Source organism: Mastigoproctus giganteus, chromosome 1 (assembly GCF_048544385.1).
Source record: "Mastigoproctus giganteus isolate SK-2022 chromosome 1, ASM4854438v1, whole genome shotgun sequence".
NCBI lineage: Eukaryota > Metazoa > Arthropoda > Arachnida > Uropygi > Thelyphonidae > Mastigoproctus > Mastigoproctus giganteus.
In genome coordinates this window covers 146,177,987-146,202,143 of record NC_143575.1, presented here as the reverse complement: position 1 = coordinate 146,202,143, position 24,157 = coordinate 146,177,987, and the positions used below count along the sequence as shown (strand labels likewise).

Here is a 24,157-nt window from a genome sequence, read left to right as displayed (position 1 = left end):
CTTCAACAATTTCTCTTCCACTTTGCTCTCAGTTATTACAAAATCATTAAGTATCCTGCTACAATTTGATAACCTTCTGCCATTTTCAAACCTTAATAATTCTTCACGTGTGAATGTAGATGAAAAATACTCATTCAGTTTGTTTGCTATCTGAGCAGGATCATCAACAGTCGAACCATCGATGTCAAGTGGACCAATCAGATTCATCCCCTTCCTTTTAGAGTTTATATAAGTAAAGAAATCCTTGCTGTTTTTCTTAGCATCTTTTGCCAAGGATTTCTCGTAATCTGCCTTCGCCTGCCTAACCTCCTTTGTAACTTGGTTACAGATCAACTTGTAGCTATCATAGGCTTCTGTGTCACATGTTAATTTTTATGCATCCCATGCATTTTTCTTCTCTGTTACGAGTCTCATTAGTTCATTTGACAACCATTTAGGCCTAAACCTTGAACAATATTTCTTAATAGGTATGAAACTTTTAGTAGCATCCACGATTAATTCCTTGAATGCTTCCCACTTAGAATTTAGTGTTGGTAACATCATCAGTTGATTCCACTGTACAGAATTTAAAAACTGTTGGAGACCACTGTACTCGCCTTTACGGAAGCAAAAGCCCTTTCCTTTACCCCTGCTGGTAATTAAATCTTTAAGTAAATTCCACGTCAGTACACTGTGATCACTGCCACCTAGTGGTTCTTTTATCTGCAAATTCCTAATACATGAATGATCACTGCTGATAACCAGATCAAGAGTATTACTTTCTCTGGTTGCCTCTCGAACATGCTGCTGCAGAAAACAATCATCCAATAAATCCACAAATGTCTGACTAGTGTGTGAGTGCCCAACCCACAAGTTCCAGTCAATATCTGGGAAGTTGAAATCCCCCATTATAAGACATTCCGATTTACTAGCCCACTGTATTTCTCTGTACAATTGTTCATTGTACTCATTCGAGTCATTAGGCCTATAACACACTCCTACATTTATTTTTGCTTTCGCAGTGCTTATGTCATACCAAACTGACTCAACAGTGCACTGTTCATCTCTATCAACTGGATGCACTTCTTTTGATTTTATGTTTTTCTTAATTAACAGCATAACACCTCCTCCCTTCCTATCCTGTCTATCCTTTTGTAGAACTTAAAGCCTTTCTTGGTAAGAACACTCCTTTCTTCCTATCACCAATCTTGTTGCCCTTCTTTGTACTCATTCTAGCAACTCTACATTCTTCCTAAAATGAGGCCTCCAGACCTGTACGCAGTACTCAAGGTGTGGCCTGACCATTGCCTTATACAAAACTAAAGCATATACAAATATTGCCTTATTGCTATTGCCTTACACAAATACTAAAACTAAAGTAAGGGATAATTACCTCCTTGTCTCTGCTAGCAAAATTCCTATATATCATTGACAAGACTCCATGACCTGCTCTGGCAGCACATCTGCACTGCTCAGAGAACTTCACATCTTACCCCCAGGTCTTTTTCATTCTTCACTTCCCTGAGTGTAGTACCAAGCAGTAACCCAAGTTTTCTTGGGTTACTGCTCCACATATGCAGTACTTTGCATTTGTCAATTTTAAACTTCAGTTGCCACTTCTCAGCCCATCTGCCTAACTTTTCTAGATCCTGTTGCAGTATACTGTCTTTACTGTCATTAGCAACCCTGCCAACCTTTGTTTCATCTGCAAACTTGGGCATTAAGCCTCATATATACCTTTGATATCATTGATAAATACACAAAACAACAATGGGCCCAACACCGAACCTTGAGGGACTGCACTAATAACATTAGTCCACGAAGAGCAGTGTCCATTTATTACCACTCTCTGTCATCTGCCACTCAACCATCCCTTTATTCAATGTACCAACTTGCCATTAATGCCATACTGCTCCAATATGTACAGCAGTCTTCCATGTGCAACGGTATCAAAAGCTTTCCTGAAATCCAAATATACGATATAAAATTATTTTTTGCATCCAGTTCCTCTGTGACCACATCATAGTATCCAATCAAATTGGTCAGACAAGACCTCCCTTAACAAACCCATGCTGTGTCTGAAGTATTACTGCAATCTTGTCTAGATGATTGTAATGATTGTAATGTTTTAATGTTAGAGGGAGAGAGAGACTCAACATAAAATAAGATATACATTGCTTTAGATATATATAAAATATGTACAAAAAGAGAGTAAACAGAACAATGCTATACTCTGAAGGTACTCCATACTTAAAATAAATAAAGTTCATAAAATAAAGTTCATTAATTACTTTCTATAATCAGATGCACATAAGAGTGATAAATCTGATATTTTTTAATTAATTACAAGGAGGAACTAGGCAATATTCTTCTATAAACTGAATAGAATTCTCTAATAGAAATAATTTAGATATTGCCTAATGGATTTTTTTTTGTGGGGAGAGGGACATATGTCAGGCCATTACTGACCAGTCAGATATTTGAGTCTTTGAAATGGCAAAACTAAATCCTCATTTTTTTAAAAAAATTTGCCCATTTCATATTCAACAGACAGTTATTGTTGTTTGGTTTTTAGGAGCATTAGCAACTAAAGCCATATTGCTCTGGGATATGCGGTGGTCATTTCCTGACCTTTCCGCATCCTCCGTATTTTGGTGGTGACGGGCTCGAACCCCGGTCTAATCAAGAAGTGTGTGCTACGCATTGCTGCTCCTTCCTGCCTGGCTACGGAAGCACTTCAACAGACAGAATTAGCTTAAAATGAGAATTAGCAGCAATGGATCACACTTCAGAAGCATATAAGAATGAACAGAACCATAAGATCATTATATATTTTTCTTATTATAATGGATGCTCTGAAGATATGGACCAAGTTTTGTTTAATAAGCCACATTTTTCACTTTAAGGAAGATCTACCCATTTCTAGATAGGATCAAATTGAAATTTTGGACCAAACAATAAGTTTGTGAATACACAGGTACCTGTTTGTGAACAAACAGGATAAGATAACCATCAACCAAGGATAAAGAACAGATTTTTTTTTTTTTTTTTTTGTATAGACATATAAAAAGGTTTATCATTATTAATATGAAGTCAAAACCTAGAGCATCAAAGCCAAGTAAAGAGGCTTCAAACAGATTGGTCGCAATGAACTTTATACTGAATCTAAGAAAGAATTTGCTTATTAAGCAGAGGAAGAAGTGCTCTTTGAAGAAATTTGAGCAAAGAAGAAGAAACTACAATTAGTCTAATGTGCTTAGGAAAATAGATATATCTAATTTTTGAAACAGGACAGCATTATAAGAGAGCCAAGAGTTAGCAAAATATCTCTTTAAGACATCCATTAAAAATATAAATAAGATAGCTAAGGATATACCCACTAGAGAAGTTAGTTACATAATTAAGAATAGCGTTGTGATCAACAACTTTAGGCACAGGAAGATCATTTACTGTTTTTTTTTTTAAATTTCATCAACAGAAAACAACAAACAGGATATGGTAATTTGGAAGTAGGATTTAAAGGGAACAGAGGTAAACTACGACAGACTGCCTTAAGAGACAAAAACAGCTTTAATACAGTTATAATGAAGACAATTTTGAGATGGTAAAAAAAAAAAAAAAAAAAAAAAGTAAACTGCAGCCATTATCAACCCACTGCAGGATGGAAGCCTCCTCAACGATACATGTTGAGGGAAATGGACCATAATCTGCCATGCTGGTCCAGTGCAAGTTGGCAGATCAAACATATTTAGCAGTCAGGGGCTTGAACTCCCAGTCTACTCAAAGAGCATGTGCTACTGCACTCCCGCTCTTGACCACTTGGCTATGGAAAAAGAGTTGGGTATCCTTCATTTTGAGAGGAAGGATTCCCAACTCTTTTTCCTCAGAAAGGTAAGATGAAGAGCTGGAAGCAATACATGACAGCCAATTAGTTCAAGAGCAAGCTCAATGGGATAGTCAACAATCAGCACATTCCGATGAAAAATACTAAACAAGTCTAGAGTAGTTTAAGAATCTGGCAGAATAAACTCTTTAAATTTTGTATGTCACCATATTTTTTCTGTTCTGAGGAGGACTCCTGTCAAAATATGATGCAAGAAAGCAAGCCTATGAGCTTATGTAGTATCAGCCAAAAAAAAAAAAAAAAAAAAAAATTCCCACATCCATTCACCCTAAAAGTTTGTTCAGTTCCTCCTTGAATTTATTTAAGCCACTACCCTATTCAACTTTTATCTCATCTTCCACTTCTGTATGACAGACTACTGTATGAACTTCATAGAGCAGATATTTTATACAGTGATTTATAGGAACTTCAGAGCCTCTGGAATTGTCTAACATTAAGGTACCACAAGGTGACAACCAATACAACTTACCCATATTCAAACTTGCTGAACTCAAACTTGAATAGATGTGTGGAAATTTGCCTTTAGCCAATGGGTGGTTAATTACTGGAACAAACTCCCATCTGTTGTTGTGGAAGTTGATAGCTTAAATTCAAGGAGGAACTGAAGAAACTTAAGAGGAATGGATGTGGGAATTTTTTTTTTTTTTTTTGGCTGATACTACATAAGCTCATAGGCTTGCTTTCTTGCATCACATGCCTCCATTACTATTACTAACTCTGATCCAACAGGAATTTCCCTTGAAACCGAACAAGATCCACTTTGAAGTTCAATTTATAGACATACACTACCAAAACACTCCTACATAATTAGCATAGTATTATTTTGTACATGATGTGATGTACATGGTATCCCAATAACTGCTATAAAATTGTGCATATAAAAATATTTAAAAATTATAGGTATATTTTTTAAAATGTTGAGCATATTATTATTATTATTGAAAAAAAAAAAAGTTATTCTGCATAATCTGACATTTATATCTGCATATTCACTGAGAAAATAGTATATGACTGAAAAGTCTAATGGAACTTTTGAAACACATTCTAATATGTAATCACGTTTATAAATTATGATTATTACAGATAATACAAGCTACAATACCTTGATGAAATCAACAATGCCATCTGGAATACTTGTTTTACTTAACCTTCGAAGATATTCGATAATATCACTTGTCTGTAAACCTACTGATACAGCTGCATACAGGGAATATGCTGTGAGCCTATATTCATGAATATGCTCTGGTCTACACACAGGCTGAAAAAATAAATCTATTTTACTCTGACAAGCACTTCAGGAAAATGCTAAACAAAATCTCTAAAATGATGAAAATGACAAATGAGCCTAAATATTAGCATACCCTAGGGATGACAGATAAATTCCAAGATAATCAGTCAGTTCATTGCCAAAAGCACGATCTCTACCATTCCCATTACAGGGACAGATTTACAAAGTTACACTTTGGTAAATGTATATTAGTTATTTAAAATGTGAAGACTTTCATATACCATGTAAACACTGATACACTATATAGACCAGTGGTTCCCAAAATCTTTTGATGGAGACTCAATTCTTTTGTTTTTTTCACTCATTGCAACCCTTGGAGAATATAATTATTACCACAATAAAGTTAAAAGCAGGCTATATAAGCTTATTCATGGAACTAGCATTAAATAAATTTTAATTATGTACAGATTTCTTTTATCCAGGTATAAAAATATATAAAGTTCATTATTTCAATAATTATATCTTTTTATTTCTCATTTTTCAAATGAAAAAATAAATAAATAAATAAAAGAAAAAATACTCAATGAAAATTATTATACTGATAAACATTAAAATATTGGGGAATAGTTTTTGTAATAAGGATAGGTGGAGTAGAACCAGGGTATGTCTGCCAGGAGCAACTATTAATGATGTCACCAACAGATTGTCAGATTTTAAGGGTGGTAAAGAGAATATTATTATTCATGTGGGCACTAATGACATTAAATGTACACGATCTGACGATCTGTTGGAAAAATAAGGACCATGCTGAGGAAATGCCGCAAGCTAGGTCACAATGTCTATGTGTCTGCAATTCTGCCCAGACCCGATAGGAGGGATTATATGTTAAAAGCCTTGTGGATTAACTCAAGGCTTTAGGGGGAAATTTCTATCAGCATGACCCACACTTGTAGGTAGAAGGAATTTGTTTTGTAGAGACGGGATACACTTAAAGGTGGTGCAAAAGTTTTAGCCAGTATTATTGAGGATACCTTAAAGGTTCAGGGAAACTGCTAGTTGGGGGGGGGGGTAATACTGACATGCATTTATCTGATAATATTGGTCAAAGTAACTCTTGCACATACCTCAAGAGTTCTTATCTGTTACCCCAACTGGACATTATCTAGATGTTTTGGGGGCAGAAACGTTTCAAGTGAGCAGGTAGCTAATGCCAGGGAAGACAGCCTAAAAATACAAGAACAGTAAGTCTTAATTGTTTATACAGGTGGGCCTCGATTAACGCAATGAATTCGTCCCACGAGCGCATTGTGCAAAACGGAAATGCGTTAATCGAATATAATAACCAATAGGAAAAATTATAATTGGTCCTTGACCTTCTTGGAATGTCCATAAAGAATTTTAAAAATACCTTTTAAATAACTTTTTAACTGTATATAATGTAAAATATAATGAAAATAATTATGGAATTAAATGTTTATTGCATAAAACAGCGGTTCTTAAACTGTGCGCCACGGAATATTTGAATGAAATATTTGAAATGCTTAAACTGTGAACTACACTGAGGTAGTTCACAGTTTCAGCATTTCTTATTAAGTTGTTTGGACCTAACTACTAAACGAAACTGTTAGGTATTTCTTTTGGTCTGGGTGCGCCTTGAAAAAACATTAAAGGCACCGTGAACTGAGAAACTTTGGGAACCTCTGACATAAAATACACAATGAAGAAATTACTGTTGTGGAAATATTTGAACAGTGTTGACTTTTTCTTTTCATCAATCAATTTCCGATAGCCGACAACAATCTTCTCTGGGCCCTGGCGAAATAAATATTGCAGAGAACATCAAACCTTTTGTTTGAGGTTCTATGCGATACGAAAGATTTCATCTAATTCTTTTACCGTTATCTCCTTCGCGGTAACATTTTCATCTGGCTCATTTAAAAATTTGAATTTTTAAATGCAAGTCTGCATTGACTTTATTGGGAGACAAACACATCTTCTTCCGATGGTTGATGGAATACACCGAGGCGGACAACAGGCAAACGTTTGTTTATTGACCGTATGACTCGCGGTAAGCTTAACGCGCGATTCAAATCTTTTTCAACTATCGCATAAAAAAAAGATCACGTTAACTGGAAATTTGCATCTGTAAAGTGAAAAGTGGTATCATTTTTCAAATAGCGTTAACTGAATATCGCGTTAATCGAACTCGCGTTATGCGAGGCCTAGCTGTATAGTAATGTTAGAAGTGTCGTCAATAAAATGAGCGAATTCGAACTGCTGGTTAAAACAAGTAACGCGGACATAATAGGGCTTACAGAGACGTGGTGCCACCCGGAAATTGGGGATGATGAGTTTCAGTACGGCTTGTATAATGCATTTAGGAAGGATAGGGTAGATTAGAAGGGGTAGTGGGGTAATGTTTCTTATCAGAAGCAGCCCGAGTGCGACGATAGCTTTCCCGGATTCAGACGTTTCACGTGCTAGTATAGAATCTGTATGGTGTGAGATAGTTGGAAAGAAAGGTATAATGCGAGTAGGAGTAATCTACACATCAGGTGATTGTGAAGATTATGATGAAAGCCTCTACAAGCAAATGGAATGGGCACGTAAGCGTCAATGTCTTATTATGGGCGATTTCAATTTGCCTCTAATTGATTGGAGTAAATGGGAAAGAAACTCGACATGGGGAACAAAATTTTTAAATCAACTAGATGACTTATTTGTATCAATATGTCAGGGAAAGTACTAGAAAAAAGAATATCCTAGACCTCATCATCACCAATGACTCAGATGACATAACAGGGCTGACAGTAGAGGAACCAGTAGCAGGAAGTGATCACAGAGTTCTACAGTGGATGATGATGAGAGAGGAAGCAGTAGTAAAAGGCAACGGAATGGGGTATAATTTCAGAAAAGGAAATTATGATGCCTTAAGGTGCTACATGGCCTCTATTAACTGGGTAGATATCGCACAGAGAATGAATACAATTGAACTGTGGTATGCTTTTAAAACATAAATCACAGATGCCTTGAATGTGTATTTACCATTAAAAAAATACTCCACGAGGAGGGTTCCAAGTTGGATGAATAGTGAAGTTGCCACATTACTTGAGCAGAAAAAGGTGGCATGGAAAGGTTACAGAGCAATAAAAAGTACTGAAGCCTATAACAGCTACAAGATTATCTGTAATAGAGCCACAGAAAAGGTTCGACAAGCAAAGGCAGTTTATGAGATAGCACTAGCAAACAGAGCAAAGGGGGGGGGGGGGTAAGGAATTCTTCACATATATAAATGCCAAGAAGAGCAGGACAAACCAGATCAGACCTTTACGTAAGGGAAAGGGGATAGTATTAAATACACCAGCTGCCGTTGCAGATGAACTCAACAGTTATTTTGCATCAACATGAACTCAACAGATATTTACAAATGAAAAACCTTTTGTGGCAATGGTAAATTGTGGGAGTGAAGTTGAAAAATATGTAATTAATGATATCGAAATTTAATTATTTAATGAAAAATATTATTTAATGAAAAAACTTTCGAGCCTACAGGCCAGTAAGGCTCCTGAAGTTGATGGAATATACCCTATAATCTTAAGGGAGGCGGCATTGACTAATTAGAGGCTAATTATGCGAGCATCATTAGACTCTGGGGAAATTCCCTTCGATTGCAAAAGTGCCAATGTATCTCCCATACATAAGGGTGGCTCTAAGAGTGAAGTGGGAAATTATCGACCTGTCAGTCTGACTTCAGTGGTAGGGAAAATCATGGAGGCAATGATCAAGGGTGGAATTCAGGATCATTTGGATAGAATTGAAATTCTCAAGGATATTCAGCATGGTTTTGTAAAGGGAAAATCATGTTTAACAAATCTGGTTCGCGATTTTGAAAGGGTCACTCACGAGCCGGATTTAGGGAATAATTTCGACATTGTTCATTTAGATTTCAGCAAAGCTTTTGACTCAGTCCCACATGAGCAGTTGCTTTATAAGCTGGAACAGGTTGGAATCACTGAGAAAATCCTTAGATGGATAGCAAGATGGCTTCAGGGCTGGAGGCAGAGGGTTGTGATAAATGGCTATTCCTCAGATTGGGTTGAGGTAAAAAGTGGGGTTCCCCAAGTATCAGTATTAGGACCACTGTTGTTTTTAATTTTCATAAACAACATCGATGAAGGGATAGAGGGCGTGATATCTAAATTTGCAGATGATGTTAAAATTGGTAGAGTAGTTAATGATCACTGTCAAAGCTGAGCTTCTTCAGAGAGACCTAGATAAACTTCAGGAATGGTCAAAAAAATGGCAGCTATGCTTTAATCCAACAAAGTGTAAGGTATTACACCTGGGAAAGAGTAATCCCAAAATAACTTATTCATTTGGCGGAGTTCAACTAAACTCATTACTAGAGGAAATGGACTTGGGTGTTACGATACGGTTAGACATGAAATTCTCTGAGCATTGTAAACAGGTTGTAAGGAAGGTCCATGGTGTCCTATCGAACTTTTGGAAGTAGAGATAGGGACGTGATAATCCCATTATATAAGGCTTTTGTTAGACCACACTTGGAATACTGTGTTCAAGTATGGAGACCGCACCTAAAGAAAGACATCGAGCTTCTTGAAAGGGTGCAAAGATGGCTTACTCGCCTGGTGAGATCGGCAAAAGGGCATCCTTATGAAGAAAGACTTCGAATATGTGGGTTGCAGAGTTTGGAAACTGAACCTTAGAGGAGATTTAATTGAGGTGTTTAAGGCTCTGAGAGGCATCAGCAAAATGAATGAGGACAAAATTTTCAAGATTATAAATGATGCTAGAACTACGGGACATAAATTCAAGTTACGGTGTTCCCACTGTAATCCAACAAAGTGTAATACCTTACACTTTGTTGGATTAAAGCATAGCTGCCATTTTTTTGACCATTCCTGAAGTCTATCTAGATCTCTCTGAAGAAGGAAATGTTTAGATTGGGCTGCAGGAAGTTTTATTTTAGCCAGCGAGTTATAAATTACTGGAATAAGTTGCCTACATGGGTGGTAGAGGCCGACAGTTTGGGGAAATTCAAAGATTTTTTTTTTTTTTTTTTTTGATTTGGTAGTTGTTGGCGCATCGGCTTCTGTGGCCATATTGCACCTCCCAAGGTTTTTGCAGTACTTTGATCCAAGCCCGAGGCGGGAATCGACCCCGCGACCTTTGAGTTGCCAGGCAGGTACTTTACCCACTCGGCTAGCCCAGTCGGCGGAAATTCAAAGGTCATCTAGATAGTACCTTCGGGCGAGGGAAGCGCATAGGATGATAGGGTTAATTTTCTTTTCTTTTATTAATTATTATGATTATTTTTTTTTTTTCTATTTTTTTATCATTGTTTCATTCGGTTTTTTTTTGTTTTTTTTGGCTGGTGCAGCATAAGCCATAGGCTTTCTTGCACCATGTGACCATTACTAATACTAAATTAAAACAATTTTTTTTAATTACTGTTACAGTCTTCATTGGCTACCATGATTCTGTTTCATTTTGCTTATGAGCTCTTGAAGTTTTGATCTGACATTGACAGACACGGGAAGAACAACATATACAGGGAGGGTGGGGGATTATGTTCTTAATTAAAAACAGGGCACAACTCAAATCATGGCATGGATCCATATGGTTTCTTGATTTATTCTTGGTTGCAACAAGAGTTGAAAGTCCTTGTTGACAACGGTATGTCATTGAAAAAGGCAGAAGAGCCTTTTCAGCTTCCTGAGATAGAACAGGCTTATCCTTGAGCTGTGCCCAAAATTCTGAGAGAGAGAGACTTTTAAAACATATCTTTTGGAAAACTTCTAGCCTGGGGAGGATACACAAACTAATAGATTAACTAGAGCCACAGGCAGAAGTGAAAATGATTCTTGCACTACTTATATTGGAATATGCAGTAGCCTGAAATGCAGGGTGTGTTGGGGATTTCTAGCCCTGTTATGGGTAATCATGGAACAGATAATCGCTTATGTCTGAGTGACAGACATAAGCGATGCTGAATTTGAATATGGGAAGAACAACATATACAGGGAGAGTGAGGGGGGTTATGTTCTTAATTAAAAAGCATATTAAATCTAAACCAGTGCATCCAGTCGACATGGGAGACCAGCATAATGCTGAGGCAGTGTGACATAAGTGCTGGGAAAGCAAAATTGAGAGTAGGAGTGTACTACAGACCTGACTGTGATGATTATATTATTATTATTATCCATATTGTGCAAGGAAGCCTGAGGCTTATGCTGCACCAGTCAAAAAAAAATTCCCGAGTTACCCTGAGAGAGAGAGAGAGAGAGAGAGAGAGAGAAGTAGAAAGGAATCACCAAGAAAGAGAAGAATGATGATATCCAGCTCAGGAGAGAGAGCCAACAAATCAGAATGTCTCATAATGGGGGGGGGAGGTCAAGTTGAATTTGTGGATTGGTTACTCACACACTAGCAAGACTTTTGTAGCTTTATTTGATAACTTTTCTACAGCAGCAACAAGGATAGGCAACACTCTTGATCTGGTTATTGGAAGCAGATCTTCATGCATTAAGAATTTACAGGTATATGACCCACTGGATGGCAGTGATCACAGTGTACTAATATGGAATTTAATTAAAGAGATAACTAATGTCAGGGTAAAGGAAAAGGCTTTTGCTCTCGTAAGGGTGACTACAGCAGTGTAGACAGTTTATAAATTCTATGCAGTGGGACCAATTGATGATGTTACCAGCAGCAAATTCTAAAAAAAGGAAGCAGTCAAAGAACTAATCCAGAAGCTACAAGCTTTTCATACCAACTAAGAACTGTTCAAGGCTTAGATCTAAATGGAGGTCAGATGAACTGATGAGACTTGTGGCAGAGAAGAAAAATGTGTGGGATGCATATAAATTATCAGGTGATACAGAAGTCTATGGTGTGTGTGTGTGTGTGTGTGTGTGTGTGTGTGTGTGTGTGTGTGTGTGTGTGTGTGTGTGTGTGTGTGTGTGTGTGTATATATTAGTCTGTAATCAAGCCACAAAAGAGGTCAGGAAAACTAAGACAGATGAGAAATCTCTGGAAAAGAATAGCAAAAAACTTCTATGCTTCAAGACTTCTACACTTATATTAGCAGTAGAAGTAAGGGGATGGAACCATAGTGGGCCACTTAATGTAAATGGGTTAAGTGTTGATGACCTCGCTCAGGCTGCTGTCAAACTAAATAGGTACTTTGCATCTACCTGAGGAATTCTTTAGGTAAGGGGATGCCAGAAATTTATCAAACTCTAACAGGGAACTAAATGATTTTGTGATAACTAAAAGGAAAGTGGAAGAGAAATTGCTGAAGCTAAACATAAAAAAAAAGGCATGTTGTGTGGATGGATCTATATAATTATATTAAGGGAGGGAGCACCCCTGAATCAAGAGCATCTTTGGATTCAGGGGTGATCGCTCGGCACTGGAGATGTGCAAATACATCACAAATTCAAGAAGGATCAAAAAGTGACATGAGTAATTACACACCTGTTAGCTTAGTGTCTGTTCCTAGGAAAAATAATGGTGTCAGTGGTTCAAGAAGTAACACAGGACCATCTAGACAGGAATGCAGTTGTACTTCAATCACAGCATGAATACTTAAGGAGCGGCCTTGTCTGACCAATCTTATTGGATACTATGCTTGCAGTGACCAAGAAACTGGACGCAAAAAATAATTTTGATATCATATACACGTGCTTGGATTTTAGGAAGGCTTCTGATACTGTTGCACACAAAAGACTAATGTACAAACTGGAACAAATTGGCATTAAGTGCAAGTTACTGTTATAGATAAAGGGATGGGTGAGTGGGAGAAGACAGAGCAGTTATCAATGGGCACTGCTCTATGTGCAGTAATGTTATTAGTGGAGTTCTTCAGCATTCAGTGTTGAGCCCATTGTTCTTTTCAATATTTTTTAATGATATTGATGAAGGTACATAGTCTTAATGTCTAAGTTTGAAGATGACACCAAGTTTTCGGGTTGGTCAATGACAGTAATCAGGGTGAGCAACTGCAACAAGTTTAGTAAAATTAGGTCAAAGGGCTAAGAAATGGCAGTTGAAGTATAACATTGACAAACGCAAGGCACTTCATATGGGCAGCAGTAATTCCAGATTAACATACCAACTCTGTGGTACTGCACGCAGGGTAGTGGAAAATGAAATTTTCCACTACCCTGCATGCAGTAGAGTTTAGTCAATGAAATACAGAAACTTTGCTAACAGGGATAAGGAAGTGATTATCCATTTGTACAAGGACATGGTTAGGCCATATCTTGAGTATACAAGTCTAGAGGCTTAATTTTAGGAAGGATATAGATCTGCTGGAACGGATGCAGAGAAGAGCAACCAGACTGGTGAAGGGAAAAAAAAGGATGCTTTTATCAAGAAAGGCTTTAGTTCCTCAAACTGCAGCATCTGAAGACTTTTTCCTCTTGCTGAGACTACACACATATGGGAGCATTACTTCAAATTGAGCAAGGATGGTTCCAGGATAGATGTGTGGAAGTTTTCCTTCAGGCAGCAAGTGATTGATTGTTGGAACAAACTTTCATCTGTTGTTGTGGAACTAGGTGGTTTGAATAAATTCAAGGAAGAAGAACTAGACAAATTCTTGGAAGGTATGGATGGATGAAGTGTGTAGTGTTTTTTTTTTTTTTTTTGGCTGATGCTTTGTAAGCCTGCTTTCTTTCATCATTTGCCACTAGTATAATACTAATAATCAATATTTTGATGGTCCATTTCAAAGTAGTTCCTGTCTGATGAAATGGAATTATTTCAATGTTTCTGCCATTCTTAAAAAACATGGTAGAAGCCATTTTTTGACAGAACTGCCTAAATTTCTTTACAGCTTCTTCTGACAACTTGAAACATTTTCCTTGCACCTTCTTTAAATTTGTAAATTAAAAAAAAAAAAAAAAATCAGAGTCCAAGGTCAGAGCTGTAGGGAGGATGAGGAAAAAAAATTTGACATTAATGCTGGCTAAGTACCAAATGCCAGTATAAGTAATGTGAGGTCTCGCATTGTCATGATGCAGCATCACCCATCTGTGTGTAGTTGTGGTCGTCTGCCAGAAACGTGATCCCGCAAAATGTAGAATAGTACAGGTCTGTAATAAGGACCTGCAAATGTCGCATGACATGGAACATGCTGGTAAACCATTCCTTGAATGTCAAAAAAAAGAGATAAAAATAACCTTTGCTTTCCCCCTAGGTGTTGGTGATGACGTAGACTTCCAAACAGAGCTTTGTCGCTTTCTCTGTGAGTTGACATGAAGAAGCCATGTCTTATCTGCCGTTATCATCTCACCATCTTCAGTAACAGTCCTGAGAAACCGCCATGCAAACTTGCTGTTGCTGCTCAGATGTGAGTAGTCTTGGAACCCAGTGTGCACACAAACATGTACCATATGCAAATGGTCACAGAGAATATCATGCATGCTTCCTACTGATATTCTCAACATATCTGACAGTTGCCTTACTGTTACATGACGATATTCTCTCACAATTACAGAAGTGGTGTTTATGGTTTCTGTGTACACAGCAGTGGTTGGAACTCCAGGACCACCAATTTTTGTGATTCCACCAAGTAGATGGAATAAGACTTAAGTAGAGAACAATACATTTTTTAAAACGTGTACATTCTGATAATTTTAGTAAAATAATAAGAGGAGTTTACCTCAATATGGTACGTAGAACACTTCCGTATGATACCCTCCAGAAATTAAAACTGAAAAACCGAAAAAAAATCGACAACTTACCAGTACATTAGAGTAAAATATAAATAATTAATTTAACACAATTAAAATCAATTAAAACAGTTAAAAATCAAATTAACGTAATTAAAAGAATCTAACGAAAATATTCAAAATGATTTTCCTTCCTGAAGCTGACAACGCTTTTCGACCATATGTCGTGATCACAGGAATGAAAATTACTGAATCGGGTTAAACCTGAAACTTAAATAGTGATTATTTGTCTTCGCGCATGCGCGAAAAAGGTTCACGCATCGGAGATCAAATATGGCCGCCAAACATTAACAGAATTCTCGTGTAATTTAATTTCAACAGTTTCTGCAATTAATAGTCGCATATAATTACGTTGAACGTTAAGTATTTTGGCCTCGTTAAATAAAAAAGTATGTTTTTCGTTAATGGCTTGAAAGGCTAATTCTGACACTGCTGAACGAGAAGCACGAACTGAGGCTAACATGTTGATTTACACGAATATTAAGAGAAAATCGCGTTGAACCTTGGTAAGACAAGTCGCAATCACTGCAAGAAATGTTGTATACCAGATCATTAATTTGTGTTGCGAACGCGGAAAGAACCGAGCGATTGTTCAGTATAGTGTGTAACTTCCGTATTGAGCTAGCTACAATTTTAAATTCAGTATCTTTAAAGAATCTGTTAAGCTGTTTGACACTGCTCAACATATGGGACAGAAATAAAGTATTTTTTGATATTACTATTGTTGATTGGTGTAGTATTTTATATCCTATCCTTAGCCTGTACCCTAATTCGGTTTATTGTGGTAATGGAATAACCCTGTTTAAGAATTTGCTAGTTAATATTTGTATTTCTGAGTCCGAAGCAGATTCCGTCATTGGATATTTATAGGCATTTAGAAATTGATTAAAGATAATCGATCTTTTGGAGGTGAACGGGTGATAGCTATTATAATGTAGAAGCATACCGGCGTTTGTAGGTTTTCGATAAATGCTAAATTGTATTTTATTCGAGTCCCGGGTAAGCGTGAAATTTAGAAAGTTTAATGACTTTGTATCCATATCCTCCCTTTCCAATGTAAATTTGATAGTACTACTATCGGTAAATAACTAGAACATCGTCTAAATACCTCCCATAGTATGTGATACGGGGTCGAAAAGGTGTCAAATGTATATGCTCAATCGTTGAGAGATAGATCTCTGACATTAAGCCACTCAGGCTCAAACCCATTGGTAATCCAAAAATTTGTTTGTACGCCTTGTCTCGAAAGGTGATGTAGTTGGCCTCAACTAACAGTTTAATTAAGTGAAAAATATCCTTAATAGGTAGCTTCGTATAATTAATCGGTGTCGAGTTTTTATTTAACATATCCCAAATAATATCTAATGTGTATTCAACATTTACATTCGTATATAACGAGGTAACATCTAGTGAGAATAAATTGTCATTGTCACCGAGTCTACAGTCTTTAAGATTATTAAATAATGTATCGTAGTTCCTAATCCCAAATTGTATTACCTGTCTAAAGGGTTTTATAATGTTATATACATGTGTGGCTAAGGATGAAAATGCCGAGTTCCTGTAGGAAACAATAGGTAGAATAGGAAAATCAGCCTTGTGTAATTTTACCTGACTGAAAAGTGCAGGAATATTGTATGTTCTGGACTTCAATTCCTTTAACTGAACCATAGTAATCTAGTCGTTTTTTCGATACGTGGTTAACGTTTTATTGTATTGATTGACCAAATTGGTAAACAGTGCCGGGTCTACTTCACGATAAGTGGAGGTATCTGACACAACTGAATCTAACTTATTAATATAATCGTGTTTATCTAGTATTACCACTGTATCTCCTTTATCTGCCCTCTGTATAATAATGTCCTTATTTCCCCAAAGTTCTCGTAAAGCTGAACTGTCATGTGTATTCAATTTAGGAAGTCGTGTTTCTTTTATGTTATTCACTGCTTGGTTAACTTGTTGAATAAATACATCTTTTTGTGGAACATTACGAAGTCCAAATTCAATATCAATTACGCATTGTTTTGTAGGTAGTTTTCGAGGTGGTAAATTATAATTTAGTCCTTTGGATAAAAGTGAAATGTGGTCCTGCGATAGTGTACACGAGGAAAGATTTGTAACCTGTTGATATGTCGGTTCGTTGAATACTGCGTGAGGGGGTGCTCGTAAACTAGCTGCCATATTCTGTGGTAGAACGTTGTGTCTTGTGGGGGGGGGGTTGCCACCCACCTCGTATGAACTTGGTCGCAAGCCCACAACAATGTGTTAGAATTCGCATGAACGTGTCTTGACCTATCCGATAATGTTTGCAACTTATTAACGTGTCTGTTTTTTATTTCTGAGGCCTGTGCTTCCCGTCGCAAATCTATGGAGGTCTTCAATACAGACGAATCGTTCGGATGTAGATCATTTTTTAATTTATTGCAAAGTTTCCTAACCTGGGAAAGGTATTTTTGTTTATTCGAATTCGAGATTTTAAGGCAAGTTTAACAATATTACGCGATGTTCGGCGGCCATATTTGATCTCCGATGCGTGGACCTTTTCGCGCATGCGTGAAGACAAATAATCACTATTTAGGTTTCAGGTTTAACCCGATTCGGTAATTTTCATTCCTGTGATCACGACATACGGTCGAAAAGCGTTGTCAGCTTCGGGAAGGAAAATCGTTTTGAATATTTTCGTTGGATTCTTTTAATTGCGTTAATTTGATTTTTAACTGTTTTAATTGATTTGAATTGGGTTAAATTGATTATTTAATTATTTATATTTTACTCTAATGTACCGGTAAGCTGTCGATTTTTTCGGTTTTTCCGTTTTAATTTCTGGAGGGTATCATACGGAAGTGTGATTTATTCTTTACTCGGCCTTGTAATTGCATAAAAGTATCGGTAAAGGTTTCAACTCCGCTACCATTCGTAATTTTCCCGCCTTTGTGATACGATAGTTATATACCGTACTAGATAGCGTTAGTTGAACTTCGTTAGCAGTTAAATTATACGTTTAACCATATTCCCGTCCGCTGGGGTACGTACCAGCCCCAACTGGGTTCAGTAAGTTAATTCTATAATTTTTACTCTAATTACAGAGCTGAAACTTGCTATAGTTGGAGCCAGAACTGTTTTCTTGAATTTTCCCACTTAAATTTTCAAAACCTTCTATTGAATTTCACGCAAATGACAAAAATGTGACATCAAGTATGCAATTTTTTAGGCCTTTTCAATTAATTTTTTTACCCCCGCCCTAACCAGCCTAGAGCTTATGAAACCCGACACTTGATTCGTTTCTTGGTGTAAAGCGCGCGAATTTCTTTTTACGGAGAGGAGCAGTTCTGATAAACAACTCCGCGTGAATACGAGCGAAGCGTGGGAGGTATATATCACGTCACCAGTTGAGACGGTAAGGGAGAAGTGTAAATAAACAAAAGACGAACAGGAGCTACTGTTTTTGACATAAGAGGCAATAAAGCCATACAGTACCAATAACAGTTTATGGAAGGTGAACAGATCGTATTTCCTTTCTTCAACGTGTATTGCTCCTACGAACCGAAGATCAAGGAAATTCATCTGTTGGAAACGGGAAAAACTGGTGTAAAACTGATAACACTGCAATGCGCATTTGATAAAAAAAAAAAAAAAAAATTTGCTTTATTGTAATTGTTTTTAGTAAACAATATCAGAACAGCAGTTTCCTGGGTTTGATCTTCTAACCAAATTTCCAGAAAATATTTCTATTTATAGCTGCGTTATAAACTTCTAAACTTCGAAACTGGTGCATCAAAAGAAAGAAAAAAAAAAATCATCCGCTATGAATTTCTTTCTTTCTTGAAATGTGTATTGTTCACATAACTGCAATATTTGTAACTCAAAAAGTATCGTTAGAAGATATTTGCTTGTTACGCTTTGATGTCATTGCAAAGGGAGAAATTCTGTTTTAGTTCAGAAGCCGAATAAATTCACTATCCACGGTCATAAAGTTGTTCTGAGCTGCAATAAACAGATAAACTCTGCTGACAAATAGACTTACTCCCCAACACTTTTACTGTTTTACTGTGGTTTTTGGCAGATGAGTCAGTGCGGTTTCTTGTATTCTCTCTCTCCCTCCCTCCCTCCCTCTCTCTATATTTCGGGATCTCTGACCATCACGGAATATAAACAGAAAATTTGTTTGTCGGAATGCTGCCCATCAATTATCAACTCTTTTACCGACCTTCTAATGTATGTTGTGTTCAAATAATCCACTTTGCGAAATTCAAAAGTGCTACATCAATTAGGAGCAAAAACGGTTTGCCCCAACATAATGAATTACTTTATAGGTATAATAATGATTTTACTGACTGGAAGAAAGTGTCTACAATAAAAGGCGAAAACACGCGGTCACTCAAAGGATAAGCAATACAGCGATGTTTGAAATTTATAATGCAGTTCACTAGCTAATATTTCCAGAGGAATTATTCTGGATTTTTTATCAAATGAGCGCCAGACCAAAATCGGACTAATTAGTAATTCCGCATCCTAGGATGAACTGACTAATTAGAATTCCAGCATCTGTGATGAAATGTCGTGCACGATATTGTTCGCTACAACAATAACGTAAAGCAACAAAGCAAAACATTGTAACAGAGCAATAATGTGAAATATTGTTAGAAAGTAAAAATGCTAAATACTGTTCCCTAAAACAATAGTACAGCAAAGTGTTTTTCTTCTTTTTCGTTTCTACTGTGGCTTTCAGTTGAATTTTCTTGATTTTGTGTCAGTACACAGAATATGTATTGTAATTTCTTCGATATGTATTGAAGAAATTTACAATATGTAAATTATAACAATATGTATTGAAATACATATTGAAGAAAGGAAATACGATAGTAAAATACACATTGGAAATAAAAAAATATTCCTGCGTTCAAACAATTTGGGAAAATTGTTTGAACACAAGGAATATTTTTTTTGTAATTGTATTTTGTAAAATCAAATGTGATTGTATTCAAACAATTTGGGAAAATTGTTTGAATACAATTACATTTGGGAAAATTACAACAAAAAGACTGATTTTACCCGAAGACATCAGATCAGTCCAAAGTAACTGTGTAGTCATTTGTATTCAAGTGATGTTTGAAATGTATAATCCAGCTTCCAATATATTTATGGCTAGTATATCCAATTGACGAAAAGGGTTCTGTATTGTGATGTTGTATTTGGGCATTCTGGCTACCTGGAAGCAGCGATCACCTGGACGACTGCCTCCAGGTACTTGTCCCTAGCAGGAGGGCAAGATCTCCCCTACTAACTGCACGCCCTCCTCCCTGGGGAACTACTAGTAGTAGTAGTGGCATGTGATGCAAGAAAGCAAGTGTATCAGCTTATGCAGCATCAGCCAAAAAAAAAAAGTTTCCCAGAGAGGAAAGAAAAACTTGTATAAGATGAAGAGAGGGAAGGAGAAAAGAGGAGAAGCACTATCCCGGGCCAGGGAAGCCCCAATCCAGGATGGATTGCTAGAACAACACAAGAAAAAAAAAATAATAATAATAATATAATAAAATAAAATAAATAATAATAAATAAAATAAATGAAAGTTAGCACTCTGGACCTTTGACAATCTCTTGGCCTTCTCCCCACCAAAAGGGTATTTTTTATTTCTCTCTCTCCAGGGTCGGACTAGAAAGGGTGGACTCCCTCCCCTAAGGAATTTTTTTTCCCTCAAGTGAAAGAAGGGAATTGGAAATTTCATGAAAATGAACCCTGTTTTTCTTCATTCGGTGAACGGCTACTCTGTCAGCGCAAGAGAAGTGAAATTACATTTGCAGCTCAGAATGGAATTCAAACATTGAAACACATGACATTTTATGGTGAATTTTTCGGGCGTTGTGTGATAATGAAAATTCAATTTTTCTCTGGAAATTTTTTGATGATATCAAATGCATATCAAGGAAATATTGATGTATTCAATAACAATTACTTACAATTTCCCAATCCCTCACTACGAGTAATGGATTGTTCTCACAATCTGTTACTAGCTGCGCATTTTTTTTTTTTTTTTTCGTTTGTACACCAGGTGAGATGCATGTGAAGTTCCTTCGATATTAGTTTTCGAAGTTTATAACGCAGCTATGAATAGAAATATTTTCTTGAAATTTCGTAAGAAGATCAAATATACATCCATGAAACTGCTGTTCCGATTTAGTCCTCTAGAAACAATTACAATAAAGCGAACTTTTTTTTTATGAAATGCGCATTGTAGTGATCAGTTTTTTTTCTTTCCGTTTTCAGTATAGCTTCCAGTAGATGAATTTCCTTGATTTTTTTTAGTAGATAATACATATTGAAGAAAGGAAATGCAATATTTTAGTTTTTCAAAACCAATTCGTTGCAATTCTTTCGTACAACAATTACGAAAAGCAATAAAGCTACTGTTGTGAGAGAGCCATGCAAATTAGTGTTCGCAAGTAATGATGCTCAACTGTTTGTTTTCCACGAAAGTTGTTTACAGTTTCATTTTCTCCTTGGATCACCTTGGTAACGCTAATGACGTAAGCTTGACCAGTCAATTATCTCTCTGCGTGCGTTGATTCGTTTTAGCCAGAGGCGCCGAGCTGACGCGCGAATTTTTGAACTAATGCTGTAACGCGTTTTATTTTCAAAGCTTGGATCTTGTTTTGCCGACATCAAAATTTAGTAAATTGAAATGTGATCGTACATTTTTGCTGTTTTAGAGTGAATTAATAGTTTTTGCTGAGCGATAAAGGTAGGAAATCAAAGAATATAGTTCTGTTTATGTATATTGAGAGTTTCGATTTTGTAAATTGAGTAGAAATTATGAAAATTATTAGTTTTCTTCGGGGGGAGCAACTTTTGAGTTAGGGTTAAAAATTAGACAAAAACAGGGCGGACTTAGACCGGGTTAAATAAATACATATAACGACTTAGATTACAAACGTAATATAATTAATTATATTTAACATAATTAATAACATAACATAATTAATTATAATTAATTAATAAACTAATAGAATCATGACTCAGACCAGAGCAGCAAAGCAAAAGGCTCAAGCTAATGGAAGTGCTGTGGCTCAGAGCAGAACTGAAGGGGGCAGTTGTCCTCTGACTCACAGCCTTATAAAATGCACTGTTTGCTTGATGTTTGCAGAGCAATCGGGTACGGGACATGATACTGCCAAGGGGGATGTCTTTGTGTGTGTGCGCGATGCAAGGAGTGTATCGATATCAGGCAACAACTCGGCGTTCTTGTGGGCCTATATGAGAGCTTGAAGGACAGTGTGGATGCCCTCGAAGAAACTAAATTGAGGGGCCCAACAAGCTCTCAGCTGCCCACATCAACGCCAGAGCTTGCACTTGGGCATCGCATGACACAGGGACAACCCCCAAGGCAGAATGCGCTGGTCCCGAAGGAACTAGTTGTTGGTGACTCTATTGTCAGAGAAACGGGAAACATGCTTTGTAAAAAGGATAGGTGGAACAGGACCAGGGTATGTCTGCCAGGGGCAAAGGTTGATGACGTTGTAGAGCGAATATCATCTTTTAAGGGCACAAAAGGTGATATAGTTGTACACGTTGGCACTAATAATATTAAGAGTAGGAGATCGGCAGAATTACTTAACAAGTACAGGTCACTGTTGAACAAAAGCCGAGAATTAGGGTTGAATTTGAAAGTGTCTGCAATTCTGCCCAGACACGATAGGAGGGAGTATATGATGAGAGCCTTGTCGATCAATTCGGCCCTGGAAAGATTGTGCAAGGCTCAAGGGGTAGAATTTTTTTCCGACTGTACTTGTTAACAGGAGAGAGTGCTTCTACAGGGATGGGATACACTTAAATAGAAAGGGTGCAAGAATATTTGCTGATGCTATCGAGGTAGAGTTAGGTGGGTCGGAAAACTGCTAGCTTGGGGGGAGACAAAGACCAGTAGATTGACAGTAGCCACTGGCAGAGGTGAAAGAGATTCTTGCACTGCTTCTATTAGAATGAGCAGAAGCCTGAAAAACAAGATGCATGGTATTTCAGAGACTGCTCGGAGCCATTGCGGTACAAGTAAACACATGGGTTGTGTTAGGGTAGCTAAGAATAGAAACAGGTGCAGGTATACTTGCGTGTACACCAATGCTAGTTTAGTAAATAAATTTGATGAATTTGAGGTATTGCTCAAAACATCAAAGGCAGATATTGTTGGGATATCAGAAACGTGGTGTCACACAGATATAAGGGATGCAGAACTGCAATTTGGGGAGTACAACGTCTACAGAAAGGATAGACAGGATAGGAAGGGGGAGGGGTTATGCTATTAGTTAAGAAACACATAAAAACCAAGGAAGTGAAGCCAGTCGACATCGCTGGACAGTGCAGTGTTGAGTCAGTTTGGTGTGACATAAGCATTGGGAGATCAAAATTGAGAGTAGGAGTGTGCTATAGGCCTAATGACTCTGATGAGTATAATAAGGAACTGTACAGGGAAATAGAGTGGGCCAGTAAATCAGAGAGTCTTATAATGGGAGATTTTAATTTCCCAGATATTGACTGGAATTTGGGGGCTGGTTACTCACACACTATCAGGGCTTTTGTGGATTTATTGGATGATTGGTTTCTACATCAGCATGTTCGGGAGGCAACTAGAGGGAGTAATACTCTTGATTTGATTATCAGCAGTGATTCTTCATGCATTAAGAATCTGCAGATAAATGTCCCACTAGGTGGCAGTGATCACAGTGTGCTGAAGTGGGATTCACTCAAAGAGGTAACTACCATTAGGGGTAAAGGGAAGGGTTATTGCTTCCGTAAAGGCGACTACGATGGACTGAGACAGTATTTAAATTCTATACAGTGGGACCAACTGATGATGTTACCAACAGCAAATTCAAAATGGGAAGCATTCAAAGAACTTATCTTGGAAGCTACTAGGCTTTACATACCAACTAAGAAATATTGTTCAAGGTTTATGACAAAATGGATGTCAGATGAACTAATGAGGCATATGGCAGAGAAGAAAAATGCATGGGATACTTACAAATTAACACATGACACAGAAGCCTATGATAGATACAAGTTGATACGCAACCAAGTTACAAAGGAGGTTAGGCAGGCGAAGGCAGATTACGAGAAATCTTTGGCAAGGGATGCAAAGAAAAACAGCAAAGAGTTCTTTACTTATGTAAACTCTAGAAGGAAGGGGATGAATCAGATTGGTCCACTTGATATTGATGGGTCAACTGTTGATGATCCTGCTCAGGTAGCTAACAAACTAAATGAATATTTTGCATCAACATTCACACATGAGGAGTT

At 37.1% G+C, this 24,157-nt stretch overlaps 1 protein-coding gene across 6 annotated transcripts in view; it reads right to left on the bottom strand.

Annotated features, from left to right (window-relative positions):
* hay (ATP-dependent DNA helicase hay) overlaps positions 1 to 24,157 on the bottom strand; it is a 461,732-nt gene that overhangs the window by 357,535 nt on the left and 80,040 nt on the right. For 5 of the 6 annotated variants that reach the window (XM_090382541.1, XM_090382513.1, XM_090382523.1 and 2 more), the window contains one exon: positions 4,986 to 5,141. The exons of the other annotated variant lie outside the window; for it this stretch is intronic. In XM_090382541.1, the coding sequence (XP_090238667.1) occupies positions 4,986 to 5,141 (156 nt within the window). The remainder of the gene's footprint in view (positions 1 to 4,985; positions 5,142 to 24,157) is intronic. 6 annotated transcript variants of the gene reach the window in all.